Here is a 15536-nt window from a genome sequence, read left to right as displayed (position 1 = left end):
ATACAACTATATACAATATAAGATTTTAGTAGTACTTAAGTATTTTACTCATACTGAATGTGCTCAAAGATGCTCTAGTCTTCAACACCTGAGAGACATGCCAGTGAAAATAAGAAACAATAGATTTGTAAATCAAGAAAATCAAGAAATCAAGTTTATTTTGAACACCTCAATATTGCAATAAATCAAGGTCGACACAACAACCTTCTAAACGTCTATAAACTCTCAAGTCTCAGTTGAGCTCAAGTGCACAAAAAGGCCATACATAAACTAATATCCATCAAAAAGTTCTCATCAGGATAAATAAAATAACTTTAAAGGATTAGTTCACTTTTAAATAAACTTTTCCTGATAATTTACTCACCCCCATGTCATCCAAGATGTCCATGTCTTTCTTTCTTCAGTCGAAAAGAAATGAAGGTTTTTGATGAAAACATTCCAGGATTTTTCTCCTTATAGTAGACTTCAATGGGCACCAAACGGTTGAAGGTCATAATTAGTTTCACTGCAGCTTCAAATTGTTCTACATGATCCCAGATGAGAAATAAGGGTCTTATCTAGTGAAACCATCGCTCATTTTCTGAAAAAAATTGAAAATTATATAAGTTTTAACCAGAAATGCTCATCTTGAACTAGCTCTCTTCTTCTTCTTCTCTATTTGAATTCCAGCAGTATAGACGCTGCTAAGCGTAATACTGCCCTCCACAGGCCAAAGTTTTAACTAATGTTTATATGCAATATGCTAGTTCAATAGTATATAACAATTAGTTCAAACTTTGACCTGTGGAGGGCAGTAATAAACTTATATAATTTTCATTTTTTTTCAGAAAATGAGCACTGGTTTCACTAGATAAGACCCTTATTTCTCATCTGGGATCGTGTTGAACAATTTGAAGCTGCAGTGAAACTAATTTGGACCTTAAATCGTTTGGTGCCCATTCAAGTCTACTATAAAGAGAAAAATCCTGGAATGTTTTCATCAAAAACTTTAATTTCTTTTCGACTGAAGAAAGAAAGACATGGACATCTTGGATGACATGGGGGTGAGTAAATTATCAGGAAAAGTTTATTTAAAAGTGGACTAATCCTTTAAGTAAAATTTAATAGTGAATGTCTACTTGCACTAGATGTGCTGGTTTCGGCCTCATCACCGGCTGCAGTCATGACCTCATGTTCTAAATCAAACACCTGCGATTCAGCAACTACCTGCTAATGCACTTGCATTCATGTAAAGTAGCCTTGTTGACAAGTTTGGGTGAGTTATGGAAAAACGCACAAGGTATAGTTCCTTCAATGCCCTGTAGATGGCGATATCGCTTCTTTATATCAGAAACAAACTGCTGCAGAAAAAGTTAGGTGTCATGCAAAATGTAATGTGTAACTGCATTACTCATCACAAATGTACTGGAGTAAAAAGTACATTTACTTGCTGAAAAATGTAGTCAAGTAGAGAGTAAAAGTTGCTAAAATCTTTGATACAAAGTAGCCAAAAAGATACTTAAAGGGTTAGTTCACCCAAAAATGAAAATAATGTCATTTATTATTTACCCTCATGCTGTTCCACACCCGTCAGACCTTGGTTAATCTTTGGAATGCAAATTAAGATATTTTTGTTGAAATCCGATGGCTCAGTGAGGCTTCCATAGCCAGCAATGACATTTCCTCTCTCAAGATCCATAAAGGTACTAAAGACACATTGAAAACAGTTCATGTGAGTTCAGTAGTTCTACCTTAATATTACAAAGTAACGAGAATACTTTTTGTGCACCAAAAAAATAAGAAAATAAAATAACTTTTCAACAATATAGTGATGGGCTGATTTCAAAACACTACTTCTGAGCTTTGCGAATCGAATCAGTGACTCGGATCTCCTATCAAACGACTAAACTGCTGAAATCACGTGACTTCGGCGCTCCGAGTCACTGATTCGATTCGCAAAGCTCAGAAGCAGTGTTTTGAAATCGGCCCATCACTATATTGTTGAAAAGTCGTTATTTTGTTTTTTTGGCACGCAAAAATATTCTCATTACTATATAATATTAAGGTAGAACTACTTAACTCGCATTAACTGTTTTAAATATGTTTTTAGTACCTTTATGTGTCTTGAGAGAGGAAATGTTGATTGCTCCCTATGCAAGCCTCACTGAGCCATCGGATTTAATCAAAAATATCTTAATTTGTGTTCCGAAGATGAATGAAGGTCTTACAGGTGTGAAACGACATGAGGGTGAGTAATCAATGACATAATTTTCATTTTTGGGTGAACTATTCCTTTAACTAATCAGTAAGTAATATCAAATTTAGGACTAAGATAGTTCCTTAGCTAATCAAAAATTAGAAAATGAGATTTGCATCATTAAGAACTAATAGGTAACTATGACAAATTATAAAAAATTACTAATTAATTACTAATCACAACATTAAAGTGTCTGAGATGTGAGCAATTGTCTTTTTTACTCTCAACGTGGGCATAAAATGTATCATTAATTACTCAAGTGTTGCCTATTCACTATGCAGGAACAACTTGTTGAAAAGATGTTTTTCACTTTAAAATAATGGTCCTGTTCACTAGTAGTTCCTGCATAGTGACTAGGTAACACTTGAGTAATTAATGATGCATTTTATGACTATATTCAGAGTAAAAATGATGACTGATTACATCTCAGACACACAATAATGTTCTTTACAAATTGTCTGTTAGTTAATAGTTATTAATGATGGTAATCTCATTAGGTAATTATTGATTAGCTAATAAGGAACTATCTTCTAAATGTGATATTACTTACTGATCAGTTAAGCTTGTTTCTATATTAGTTTATAGTAGTAGAAGTAGAAGTGTTTATGTACTACTCATTAGTCCTACATTACTTCCTGCATAGTTACTTATTAATGACAGACCATCATTTCCACAAATTGTAAAAGCACCACTTTAATTTACAGCCCGCAGTGTAATACTTACCCTGTAACTACATGAAACAAAAGTATATTTCCCCATGTATTAAAAAAGATTGCAACAGTTCTTTCTATTTGCCTTGAAACAACTTAATAAGTGCACTTTCTCACTAAATTGCTCCCAAACTTAAGATTGTTGTCTATCATAATAGTATAAGTACCCCTTTGTTCTAAAATACTTACAGTATAAATAATTTGTTATTTTCCTGGTTGTTACAGCTTTATTCCCAAGACTTTACATATTGTTACCCTATACTTACATGTACTTACTTTATAGGTACACTATAATTATGCTGTAAATTCCTTGTAATTTATTTTATCTGTCTATTTAATATTTCTCATCTATCTACTCTTATCGATCTTTATTTAGGTTGTTTTATGTCTAATTGATTTTATCTAATCTATAATTTCATAATGTGTTTATTTTTATCTATCTAATCATTTACTCGCTCTTATCTATCCTTGAACAAACATGTCTGGCAAAAAAAGCACCTGGCAGCAAGGCAAGATTAAGTACAAGAACATTTTGCAGGCTGGTAAGTGACTTGGTTGGAGATTTTTTTTTTTTTTTTTTTTTACAAATTAGGTGAATAGTGTCTGCGGACATTTTATTGTCTGTACTGATATAAAAAATAATTTAAAAAAAAATACCAAAAACATTTTGTGGTCTCCTACCTTTCTCACGAATGTCCAATACACTACATAGTTATTAATTCAGTGAAGTGGAACTAGAATTTAGGAAGATAAACTGCTACCAATGTGCTACCAATGCCAGATAAAATGCATGTACACATGACAGAGTAATATGTATTCATGAACCCTCTGACAGCAATATGAACAGCAGTCTTCATAATAACATTAAAATAACAGTAGCCATACTTAGATGAATGACACTATATCTATTATTTTAATGCAGGATAATTAAAATGATGCAACATATTTACAGAAGACCATGGAGTGACTGTAAAACATTAATTTCTAGTAGGATTGACAGAGGAACTAACAGATAAATCACTAGGATTAATCTTAGCCTGGTTGCAAAGAATAAATCTCCATAGTAACTTAATTTAGCTTAATTTAGCCTGTCACAGGAGACGGCGCGAAACTACCTCATGTCTCAAAGCACATAACATTACAATTATAACGAACATAAACAACTTAGAGAGCTTGTACCTGACTGCTGCAGATTAATTTCGGTGTTGATACTGTTGACATGGAAATGCATAATTCCTAGTTTGAGGATGTGAACAGCTCCGGTTAGAACGTCACGGGTCGCCATTGCTTAATTACGGTGGTTATGGCGTGAACGCAGCATAAACTCGTTGTTTTGATTTGGTAGGAACTGTAAAATATGGCTGCTGTTTGTTTGTGGTGCTCCGTGACTGACGTCTGTCTACATAAACTCTGCATAGCATAAAACACGCTGATGACGTATGATGTCTGCGCGAACAGAGTGTGTGAGGGTATGTAAAAACATAAGTTGACAGGCAGGTAGGACATTGTATTATTTTATTCAGACCGAATTCAAAGATTGGATGAACATTTTATGGTCCTATGCCTTTCACAGACAACATATTTATAAAAATACATTTATCATAGTGATATGAAGAGACTTTCAACCCGTATAACAAAAAATGTTTCTGTAGAGAATCACCTATTGCACTTTTAAAGGTGCAGTGTGTACATTTTAGCAGCATCTAGGGGTGAGGTTGCAATCTGCAACCAACAGCAGCTCACCCCTCCCTTTCGAAGCAAAATAGATAAGCTATGGTGGCCGTCTGGCTGACACAAGACAAAGATGTCGTCTGACAGCAGAGAGTATGTTAGCCAGTCAAGCAATGATTTTTCTTCTTGCTTCTAACAAAGAACAGTCTCTGCTTCTAATAAACCAAACGACTACTACTTCTTCAAAATCGTTCGTTTTTTTAGAGGCAGCTTGCATCGTCATTATATTGAACACACAAAGAAGAACAACAACATAGTGATGAAACACACTCTGTAGAGTGTTTGTCCATTTAGGGCTGCTGTAGAAACATGCCGGCGCAAAATTACGACTTGACATGTATGTAGATTGAAATGGCTCATTCTAGGGTAATAAAAACATAATGGTTCATTATGTAAGGTCTTTATACACCACTGAAAACATAGTTATGTATATTATATTGCATTTCTGTCAATAGATCCTCCCAAATTTTGCACCTTTAATACTCAGAGTAATACATTTACAGTAACACTTAGAAGGAATTTTAGAATTCACATCTATTTTTAAATGCATGTTATAGATCTTAATGTGAACAACTCATGCATATGTTTAATTATTTTATTTTATTTTACTTTTTGACACAACTTGATCTTCCAATAAAATGCAGACTTCTCTTTACGTCACAATATGGAAGAAAAGATCTGTCGCTACTTCTGTTTCATCGCGACTTAAAAAAAGATTCAAAACTACAGCAGTTCATTCAAAAGACCATAACATCAATTTTCAACTGTTCAGTAAGAATGAGAACTGGGAGAGAAGAAACCTGTTGTGAACTGGCTTCTGTCTTGTGTACTGAACTCCAGTTTGGACTCTCAGCGTTGCATTTCTGCATTTAGGACTGGGCGTCGACGTTTCGGTCCAAAGTTGGAACATCTCAGCCGGACTACGCTTGTGCACCATGAGGATTGTATGATTCGCACAGGGTTCCTTGGGCTCATCCTTGGGGAAGTCAAAGGTGAGGAAGGCAGGGTGGTGGATAGGGTACACTCCCAGTCTCTGAAGACACATGCCCAGATAGACATCATCAATAGGGAACAGATGAACCCTTTGCGACACCTCCAAAAGCCTATGGGCCAGAGAACCAGAGTAAACCACCCCCCCTCCACCAGGGTATGATGGGTACAGCCCTTTAAAGAAGCTCTCCGGAATGTAGTACTTAGTCCCATTGGAGCGCATTGGAGCTGCATTGTTTATCACGTCCCCCACAACAAACGTCTCCATTTTATTTGACTTACTGGATCCATTTGAGAAGCTTCCATTTGCCTCCTCGGCCAGCAGATAGTCTAGAAGAGCGGGCGTCCTCACAAAGATATCATCATCACCTTTAAAAATGAAACGGGCATGTGGGCATCGCCTTGAGAACCAGTCCCAGAACAGCACATCCTTCAGGGATAGGTTAAAAAATGTGTCCATGAATTCCCATTGGATGATGTCACCATATTTATCACTCTCTAACTGCAATTTCTCTTCGACATGCAAGTCTTTGGACTTCCCCAGAAGGAAGACCCTGCGAACAAGCCTTTGCCGCCCACCTCGGCTTTTTATCCTTCCTGAACGCCCCCAAGTTTCTCTTATCGCTTCTCTGTTCGCAAAATTGGCAGATTGAGTTTTGATGGCCAGGAGCAACGTTGGTGCCCGTTCACACCTAACACCTAAAGCATCTATGATCAGCGGATAGCTTCGACAGTGCATGGTGGTCACAAAATCCTTTATCTGCGATGGTAGAGTGAAGAAATCCGGCATTGTATTGTTCATCTTATAATCTGGAGAGCATCTATTCCTGCTTCTTCTGGACCTTTCTGTTTTATAAGAAATACCAGGTGGGTTTGCAGCCAGACGAGGGTTTAGGATGGGGTTATGCTGGCAATCCGTCACATACTGTATGATGTTCCAAAGCGCTCCGCTGTTTAGCTTGCTTCTCCAGAAGGTTTTCGCAGGATGGGGAGCCAGATCTCTGGAGAGTTTGAGACCAGTGGCCATAAAGTGTGTCGGCTGCACAGAATGAGCTCCAGGTGCGCCATATGTCATGATATTGCACAAAGTAATCGAGACATAAATGTAGATTGGGAGCAGCAGTATGCAGGGCAAACAGAAGAACAGGATCCGACGGCGGTATCGACGAAGACATGAAGCCATATACTGAGGAAAGGAAGATTTAAAGTTAAACGGACCATCAAATTTGATTGTTTTATCTTAATCACACAGCTGTCACTACTATTATACAGGACTTTTTTAAAACAAAAATCTACAAAAAATACCCATAATTTATTATGGTACTTGATAAATTCATTTTATTAAAATGAATAAAAGTTGTAAAAATTAATTAAATATAAAATGAAAAGTAAAAAATAAACATTTTAAAAGCTATACTAACAAAAAACTAAGATGCGACAGCAGTTTCACGTCATTTCCTACTTTACATTTGCTACTCTAAAACATAAAAGTAGCCTACTAAAATATAGTATAGATGTCGTTTTGTATTTTTTTCTTTGTGATTATTTAGTTGTTCCAACAACGAAACGAAACAAATACTTACTAGTACTGTATATACTTAGACTTTGGACTTACCACGGTGTTCTGGTTATGTAGGTCTATTTTATGATGAATTTTGCGTCATCCACGCAATAATAGGCTACTCCTAAATACTGTATGCGTAAGATAAAAGAAAAGGATATTATATGGAATAAGTAAAAACGTCTAATAACAAAACAAACCAAGAAATAAGGTCAATTAAATCCCCCTGTATGTGTCTCGTGTACTGAGGAGCGCGTGAAGTGAGCTCAGGTGTGTGCGTGTGTGAGGCCACGCCCGCGATACTCAGTTGCGGTAAAAGATAACAAATAAATAGGCCAGGGGCTAGTTGTCACACGTTTCACTGTAGTGAATATTTCTCTTATTTAAGTCAAATTCTATAGACACAAATCTTAAAGTTTTAGGTACCTAAAAACTAGTGAACAGGTGGAAACTATGAACTTAAAATAAATAAATATATAGTTTAATTAGGTCTAATTGTAGTTTTGACTCTAAAACCTTTAGTTTTTGAGATATATAGCAACCTCCACTCTTGACACCAAGCACTGTAATCCCCATTTTTTATTATAATATATAAACAAACATATGATTTCAACCCTATCAGTATCAGATTTTATTGCAAACAAGTTCTCTGACAGGGCAGCTGCTTTTTGATGTTACATATGCTTGATGTTGTTTAACAAGTGTGGCGAGTTGTCACCATGGATTGCATGTAGGCCTGTTGCACAGATGAGATTTCTGCATTACAAAACAACATCAGCTACACTCTTACAAATAAAGGTTCTTTATTGGCATCTATAGTTCCATGAAGAACCTTTCCATGGAATATTTCCATTCAATGTTTCTTTTGAGAACTGAACCAAAAATGGTTCTTCTATGGCAGTGCTGTGAAAACACTCTGTTGGAACCTTTATTTTTAAGAGTGTTCATTGTTGATTATAGAATCTAGAATTCAGAATGAAATATGCTTTTCATCAGATGGAATTGAGGACACCAGATCTTCTGTATGGACTGTATGCTCTCATCTTCTCTCCAGGAATCTCACCAACAAATACTATATGTCTTCAGGCTGCTTGTTGATAAATATGCTCCATACCAAACATATTTTGAAGACAAATCACCACACAAACAACTAATCCATGACAGGGTCTTGGTCAAACAAGTTGAGCTGGTTGCGGGGGCCAGTCAGGGTTTCTGTGGCTCTTAAAAAGCCTTGTTCACCCTTACACAAATGAAGACCTCTTAAATCAGAGCAGAACGTCTTAAATTCATGAAGTTGTGGCAATAAATGTTGCATGCACTGCAAAAATGAACATCTTCCTCTGTATTTTTGTCCTGTTTTCCAATACAAACATCTAAACATCTTTGAATCAAGATACATTTACTTAAGATGCAAATGTAAAATATGTCTTGAAAAATTTAATAAAGTGAGTTTAGTTTATGCTTAAAACAATGTTGAATTGTGTTATGAATTGTGTTAGCAATCAAGAAAAACAATAACTAGATTGAAAAGTTTGAAAGACAAATGTATACAGCCAATTTAAAGTCTTGTTTTAAATAGTTTGGTCAGTTAGGCCAGAATAGATAGATGTTCTGGGTGTTTGCTAAAGTGTTGTTCGGAGATTCTGGGTGGTTGTTTGGCTGAACACACACAGACAGTCCCATCACTGTTAAAGGATTAGTTCACTTTCAAATAAAAATTAGCCCAAGCTTTACTCACCCTCAAGCCACCCTAGGTGTATGACTTTCTTCTTTCTGATGATCACAATAAGAGATATTTTAATAAATATCCTCCTGACGCATCCAAGCTTTATTACGAGTATGTCACGAGTATGAGCTGAAGAAATCGTTTCCATCCACATCCATTTATCATAAACATACTTCACACGGCCTCGAGGGGGTTAATAAAGGCCTTCTGAAGTGAAGCGATGCGCTTGTGTAAAAAAATATCCATATTTAACAAGTTATGAAGTAAAATATCTAGCTTCTGCCAGACCGCCTTCCATATTCAAGTTATGAAGAAAATGTAAACTGGTGGGGGGGATTGAGATTGTTATTGTTTCTTTGAAAGGCGCGCGAGACTGAGCGGAATGCAGGAAATTAAAGGTCCCGTTTTTCGTGGTTTTTTGAAGCTTTGATTGTGTTTATAGTGTGCAATATAACATGTGTTCATGTTTCGCGTGTAAAAAAACACAGTATTTTTCACATAATTTACTTATCTGTATACCGCAGTTTCCACTGTCATAAAAACGGGCTGATGACTTCCTTGTTCTATGAAGTCCCTCCTTCAGAAACACGTAACGAGTTCTGATTGTGCCAGCGGTTCCTGTGTTGTGATTCGACAGCTCTGAGCGCACCGTGCCCGGAAAGGTCACGCCTCTTACCATAACGTGGAGATGCACGCGCTCAGTGTTAATGTAAACATGTCTTTAATTTTACCCTATCAATTTGATCCAGAATCAGACCCGGTGATTGGACTGCGGGATGAAAATAACAGCGTTTCGACGACATGGCGACAAACACACTCTACAAATGCAACTCTTGTGTATTCCTGTGGGCGGAGGTTAGTCAAAAAACTGTTTTAGTGACTTCATTAAAGAAGGAAGTAGAGGGATGTAGTCCAAACTGGCCGTTCGATGTAGGCGACTTCTGTTAAATAAAATATCTCGCTTGGCATTGAACATTGAGCTTTAAAATTTTACAGATTTTATTTATACTCTAACAACAACATTACACACTAACTAAAGTTTGAAACATGGGATCATGAAGAACGGGACCTTTAAGTATACCAGGGCCCTAAATTGTAATGGACCGGAGCTCACGGTTCACATCAAGAGAAATGGGAACGCGGGGGCACCGCGATCAAAGTGCATGCCACTGATAAGCTTTGTAAATGCAGTATTACAGTATACACCAATTAAACGCGCAGGTCTCCTCTCTCGTGCGTCCTCCCCACTGTCGCCGGTCGAGGCAATTACTTTCGTTTCGCTTTTAGCTATCTCTTTTATAGATCAATGCTTTTAACTTTCTAGATGTAATTACCGAAATCAAAACAAGCCAGCTCCCGTCAACCTGAGAGATCAGCCTCCTTACCTTAAAGTGTCAAATTTCTCGGTTTCTAAACGGACGGTTTGGCTTGATTGACAAACGCTAACGTTCGGCCACGATTTATATACCATTGACCTGTCCTAAAACGTTAGCACGCTGTGATCGATTGCTTGGAGATCGCGTCGTGTTTCTCCATTCGAGAGCGCATTTCCTGTTCACATCTGCGACAAAACAGTTGATTATTTACGAACAAAAGCTCACAGAAACGTGAAAATGGTCTCATTTGAAAGAAAATATCCAAAGCAAAAGATGATATATTGTGACTGATTGAAGCAGCCCTTATCAAAAGTGCGGGGGTCGATTTCTGTCTTTCAAAACTGCGGGGGTCCTGACCCCCCCGTCCCCCGTGTCACATCAGTTATACTTTTTCTGTAAGTTGAATAGGGAAGGCGTAAGACGTAGCGTAAGCTTTTGAACTGCAAGAGTTTTACACTTTCTTTGTTGAATACGGAAGGCAGTCATGAATATGGAAGCACTTCAGCTCATACTCGTGACCCCTGTTCATTGCCATTATAAAGCTCAGATGCATCAGGATATTAAAATATCTCCCATTGTGTTCATCAGAAGGAAGAAAGTCATGTACACCTTTGATGGCTTGAGGGTGAGTAAAGCATGGGGTCATTTTCATTTGAAAGTGAACTAATCCTTTAATAACAGAAACTCAAAAATTGTTTGCAAAACTGTGGAAATTCAAACGTTTTTGTTGCTCTTTAACTTGCACTAAAACGTGATTTATACCATCGAAGTAGCCTTTGTAATATTTATAACACTGCTCATCTTTAGTGATACAAGCTCAAAATAATAATCTGTTGATGTTTTTCATATAGTGTCTTGACTTGGTGCCATGATTGATATTGAAATCTTGTTATTTATTTTCAGTTTTAAACTGTATAGATAATTATTTTGTGGTAATGCAATATTTGTGTATGTCAGGCCATAAATCTCCAAAAACTATCCATGGGCGCTTGCTTTGGTGTTGCCACCCCTCATAGACCTCATGCCACCCCTTTGCCATTTTCTAGATCCACCCCTGCTTAGAACAACATTCTCAGAACATCTTTATGATGTTATTAATATTTGCTAAATGTTTTCTGTTACAATAAAATGTGCATGTCCTTACAACGTAATTAATTAATGAATGTTCTCCTAATATAGAGAGAAAATGTTGTGAGAACAATGTTCACGGAACATCCTTACAATGTTATTTTTACGTAATGAACATTCTAATAACATTGAGAGAAAACGTTCTTAGAACAACATTCTCAAAACATCTTTATGGTGTTATTAATATTTGTTAAATGTTTTTGGAATGTTTGCATAAAACGTGGTGACAATTTTAATGAAACACCCTTGGAGTGTGAAAAGATAAAAAGTCTAAAGGCCCATACACACCAAGAACAATAACTATAAAGATAACTATATTAGCCTCCTCACCAGCAGGCGATATTGTTCTGTTTCAGATTCATCCGTACTGACTTCAAACTACTCCACATGACATGCAATATTATATTTCATAGACAGATGTCGATAGAGAAGCTAAAGCTCTGTAGTGCAATTTTAAATCTGTCAAACTTAATTTGTTTAATGTGCACTTTCTGTGACTTCAAAAAAAGTTTAATTTCAAATAGTTTTATTTTCATTTAACTCAAACCCAAAAAGTTTAATTTCAACTCAAACTCAATTTACAGTTCTTAAAGAATAGTTATGAATATTCTATAGTCACAAAGATCTAGTAAAGATAAATGCATGAATGTGGCTAAACACTTAAACATTATAAAAAAAAAAACTGCAAATGCAAGCAGAAGTTTAAAAGCATGAAGAGCAAAACAGCAGACACCACAAACACACACAGATCAAGAGGAACACTTTTGAATTCAAGCTTTTACAATTCAAATATATTTGTATAGCACTTTTCACAATACATGCTGTTTCAAAGCAGCTTTACAGAAAATGCTTGTTTTAATGTTATAAATGAGGAAATATTCTGTTATCAGCCAGAGATGAGTGTATCACAGTAATATCCATATGACAGTAATATACAGCTATAATATAGTACATGTTCGTTAGTTAACTTCATGTTTTCAGTGAAGCAGACACAGTGTTCATGTTAGGCAGAAAACGTACGCTCTTAACGATTACAATAAAAGGATAATATTAAAATATTATAGGATAATATCTGAAAGATTTGCATGTCGATCCACAGTTGCTGTCATCTGAAATTTTTACAATTGTTCACCTGAAAACATCGTAGAAACAGGAAAGCAGAAGGAGAGGATTTCTCATAGATGTGATGAGATCTGCTGCTGGTCTCATGAATCTTCTGCTGTGTGTTCATGTCCTTCTCTAAATCTTCTCATTCTCACTTTTTGATCTTCCTGTTTCTTTCCTAAAAGCATCACATTATCATCATCTTCACACTCTTAATATCTGCATGTCAAATCCATAATGATGATCATAAATGTCTCTGACCTGACGTGTGTCTCATGTAGATGTGAAAACCTCCTAACAGACCAAACAGAACCATCATCTGAAAACTCCAGACCAGCACAAACACCACAGACTCTGAACTCACTGAAAACACATCAATCAATAAACAATGTTGTGTTGTTGATATCTGTAGTTGAACAGAAATAATCTCACCAGGACAGTGTTTTACACTAATGTTCTTCTGTCCGTGACTGACGTGGTTCTTCACACTGCAGATGATGTTTCCATCAGTTTCCTCATTCAGCTCAATGGTGGGGTTTCCATCCATCAGTGATTCTCCATTCAGAGTCCAGCTGTAGATGAGCTGATCCCCGTCAGAGGAGCAGGACACTGACTTCATCCCACTGGAGGAACAGCTGATTGACACATTCACTGAGCCAATAGGAGCTGGAGGGAGGGACACATGACAGTCACATGATAAACACAATACATACAAACAAACTATTAAATAAATATCTGACAAATAATAAAATCTAAATAAACAGAAACAAAAGTGCAGTTGCTTTTGATGAAATTATTCAAGATGTTCAAAAATGAGCTGCATGAAAAAAAAAACCTTCACAGAGATTCAACTGAATCATTTTCATGAGAGTGAGATCTTTGGAGATCATGAGATTGTAATGAGTCTGATGAGAGAGTTACTGTACCTTCAACAATCACTTGAAGATCTGTGTATGTTACTGTGCCGTCTGAGACCTCGAGTATTAAAGTGTAATTCCCTGAATCTGCTCTGATCACACGGTTTATTATCAGAGTCCCTTTAATGACTATCACTTCAGTTCTGTTATTAAAAAGATCACATTCCCTTATCCTGTCATTCACTACTCTACAAACTGGATCATCTGGGTTGTTGTTTATTCTCTTGTGTATCTTCAGGACATATTTACTAGTGTCCACCATCTTCAGATTGAGTTTGTGTCCCAGAGCTGCGTAACAAGGATCTGCCTGATTAAACCTGCAGTTAAACTCCAGACCTGAAGAACATAAAAGAGAGAGAGAAATGTCTATGAAGATCTCTCATTATAAATTACAATCAGATAAATTTCTCAAACAGTCACAGAATCAGAGTTCAACAGAAGACACGTATCTGACAGACTCTTGATCTAATCTCGGCTCTCAAATAATGTTTCTAAAATCATCCGCAACAAAAACCACATGAAATGGCAGTTTTCTGTCCTGTGTTGAACATGTAGGTCTTTAACATCTGAAGTTCTCCATTCATTCATTCATTCATTCATTCACTCATTCATTCATTCACGTTCATCTCAGTAACAGTTGTTCTGCTGGAAGTGAGTGATTTGAGTTGTTTCATCTTTTCTCATGATCGTTCAGGTCTGAACACAATCACCTGATCAATGTCATGTGACTGATCTCTCTGGAGCTGCAGGAACATTGACTAAAATACAATTAAATATGTGCAATACATACATTGCTTGCAAAAAAATCTGAAAACTTTGTTACTTTTGAGTCTCTGTCAATAGAGAAAGATGTCGAGCATGAATACTGACTTCAAGATCTGGATTTATCATCAGTTTGACAGACATTCTCATTCTAGAGAGCATTTTATGGAGCAACATTTATTGTTACAGTTTTGAATACAAAGACAGACATTAATTTGTATAAAACTGAGAAAATGAGAGAAAGAGAGAAGAACAGAGTGGATTCATGGGGTGAAAAAGGAAGTTGGAGAGAGAGACGGACAGAGAGTGAGAGAGAGTATGCAGAAAAATAGCTGAATCATGTGATGAGGTGTGAAAACAAGAATAGAATTGTAGGTAAAATTTCTTAAATAAAATGTTAGGTTAGTTTGCAAACTAAGACAGTAATATGTTTTAATCAATCAGTGAATGCTATTTGTATTTTCTGGAATGGCAGAACAAAATCACCTGTTATATTTTGTCTAAGTAAACCATATGCAGAATATAATTATAAAAACTATTTTGATTTCATGTCTTTAACACTTTAACAAAACTGTGACTGTTAATGTGATTTAAACACTTCCAGGTGACATTATTATAATACTCCACTAACACACACTGTTTAGAGCAGAAAACACTAAGATCTGCTGTTCTGATCTTTCAGTTAAAACAGCTCAAACATGGATTTTAGTCTGAGACTAGACTTGTCTGTTGAATCACTGTTAGATCACTGCAGACTGTTTTATTAACACTCTTAATGTAATATTACAGTGTTTTTATCTCAGAGATTCATGTGATTGAACATCATGATCAGTTTGAGCTGAAAGTTGACTCACATGCAGCAGTTTGCAGCAGCAGCAGCATCAGTCCAAAGATGAGCATCATTTCTCTAAAGTCCAGTTTCCAGAAGAGCCCAATCCCAGCAGAAGAGTGTGGATGCAGCTTCAGATGGAGACATGAGTGTCTGTTCTTCAGTCCGTCTGTGTTCTGGCTCTCATGAAGCTCCTCACGGTGAGACTCTCTCTGGACTGAACCATGAGGAAATATCTGACCACTTCACTGAGAAAAGAGGAAGTTCCCTCATATGGGGGAAGGCAGATGATGTTAGTTTGCACTGAAAATACATCTAAAAAAGACAGTGAAACTAAGAGTAAAAGAAGTAACATTTTCAGGTAGACTTCCTATAAAAAAAAGTGTTAATCTTATTTGAAGCAAAAAGAGGCAAGGATTTGTTTTTAATTGAGGTGAAATAACAAATTATGCAAACTCTTCAAATA

The 15536-nt window shown here is 36.4% G+C and overlaps 2 protein-coding genes across 2 annotated transcripts; both read right to left on the bottom strand.

Moving 5' to 3' along the window:
• Positions 1 to 4513: 4513 nt before the first annotated feature.
• On the bottom strand, positions 4514 to 7511 carry si:dkey-160o24.3 (N-acetyllactosaminide beta-1,3-N-acetylglucosaminyltransferase 2). The gene is made up of 2 exons (XM_048202782.1): positions 7283 to 7511; positions 4514 to 6853 (listed from the first exon to the last, which is right to left on the bottom strand). Exon 2 carries the CDS (start codon positions 6848 to 6850, stop codon positions 5438 to 5440), a length of 1413 nt encoding a protein of 470 aa, XP_048058739.1. The 5' UTR covers positions 6851 to 6853; positions 7283 to 7511; the 3' UTR covers positions 4514 to 5437.
• Positions 7512 to 12149: 4638 nt separating this feature from the next.
• Positions 12150 to 15312, bottom strand: LOC125275650. Its single transcript, XM_048202781.1, has 5 exons — positions 15096 to 15312; positions 13489 to 13815; positions 12995 to 13228; positions 12824 to 12925; positions 12150 to 12740 (listed from the first exon to the last, which is right to left on the bottom strand). Exons 1-5 carry the CDS (start codon positions 15142 to 15144, stop codon positions 12664 to 12666), a joined length of 789 nt encoding a protein of 262 aa, XP_048058738.1. The 5' UTR covers positions 15145 to 15312; the 3' UTR covers positions 12150 to 12663.
• Between the last annotated feature and the right edge of the window lie 224 nt (positions 15313 to 15536).

Source organism: Megalobrama amblycephala, linkage group LG9, assembly GCF_018812025.1.
Source record: "Megalobrama amblycephala isolate DHTTF-2021 linkage group LG9, ASM1881202v1, whole genome shotgun sequence".
NCBI lineage: Eukaryota > Metazoa > Chordata > Actinopteri > Cypriniformes > Xenocyprididae > Megalobrama > Megalobrama amblycephala.
Note: the sequence above shows the minus strand (reverse complement) of the source record. Positions and strands in the feature narration are given on the sequence as shown.

What these genes read in the sequence shown, in the direction of transcription:
- si:dkey-160o24.3 (XM_048202782.1), bottom strand. Translation starts at nt 6,850, where the DNA reads ATGGCTTCATGTCTTCGTCGATACCGCCGTCGGATCCTGTTCTTCTGT.
- LOC125275650 (XM_048202781.1), bottom strand. Translation starts at nt 15,144, where the DNA reads ATGATGCTCATCTTTGGACTGATGCTGCTGCTGCTGCAAACTGCTGCA. An exon ending in TCTTCAAGTGATTGTTGAAG is followed by an intron (nt 13,229 to 13,488) that starts GTACAGTAACTC and finishes CCCTCCCTCCAG; the next exon opens with CTCCTATTGGCTCAGTGAAT. An exon ending in TAGTGTAAAACACTGTCCTG is followed by an intron (nt 12,926 to 12,994) that starts GTGAGATTATTT and finishes ATGTGTTTTCAG; the next exon opens with TGAGTTCAGAGTCTGTGGTG.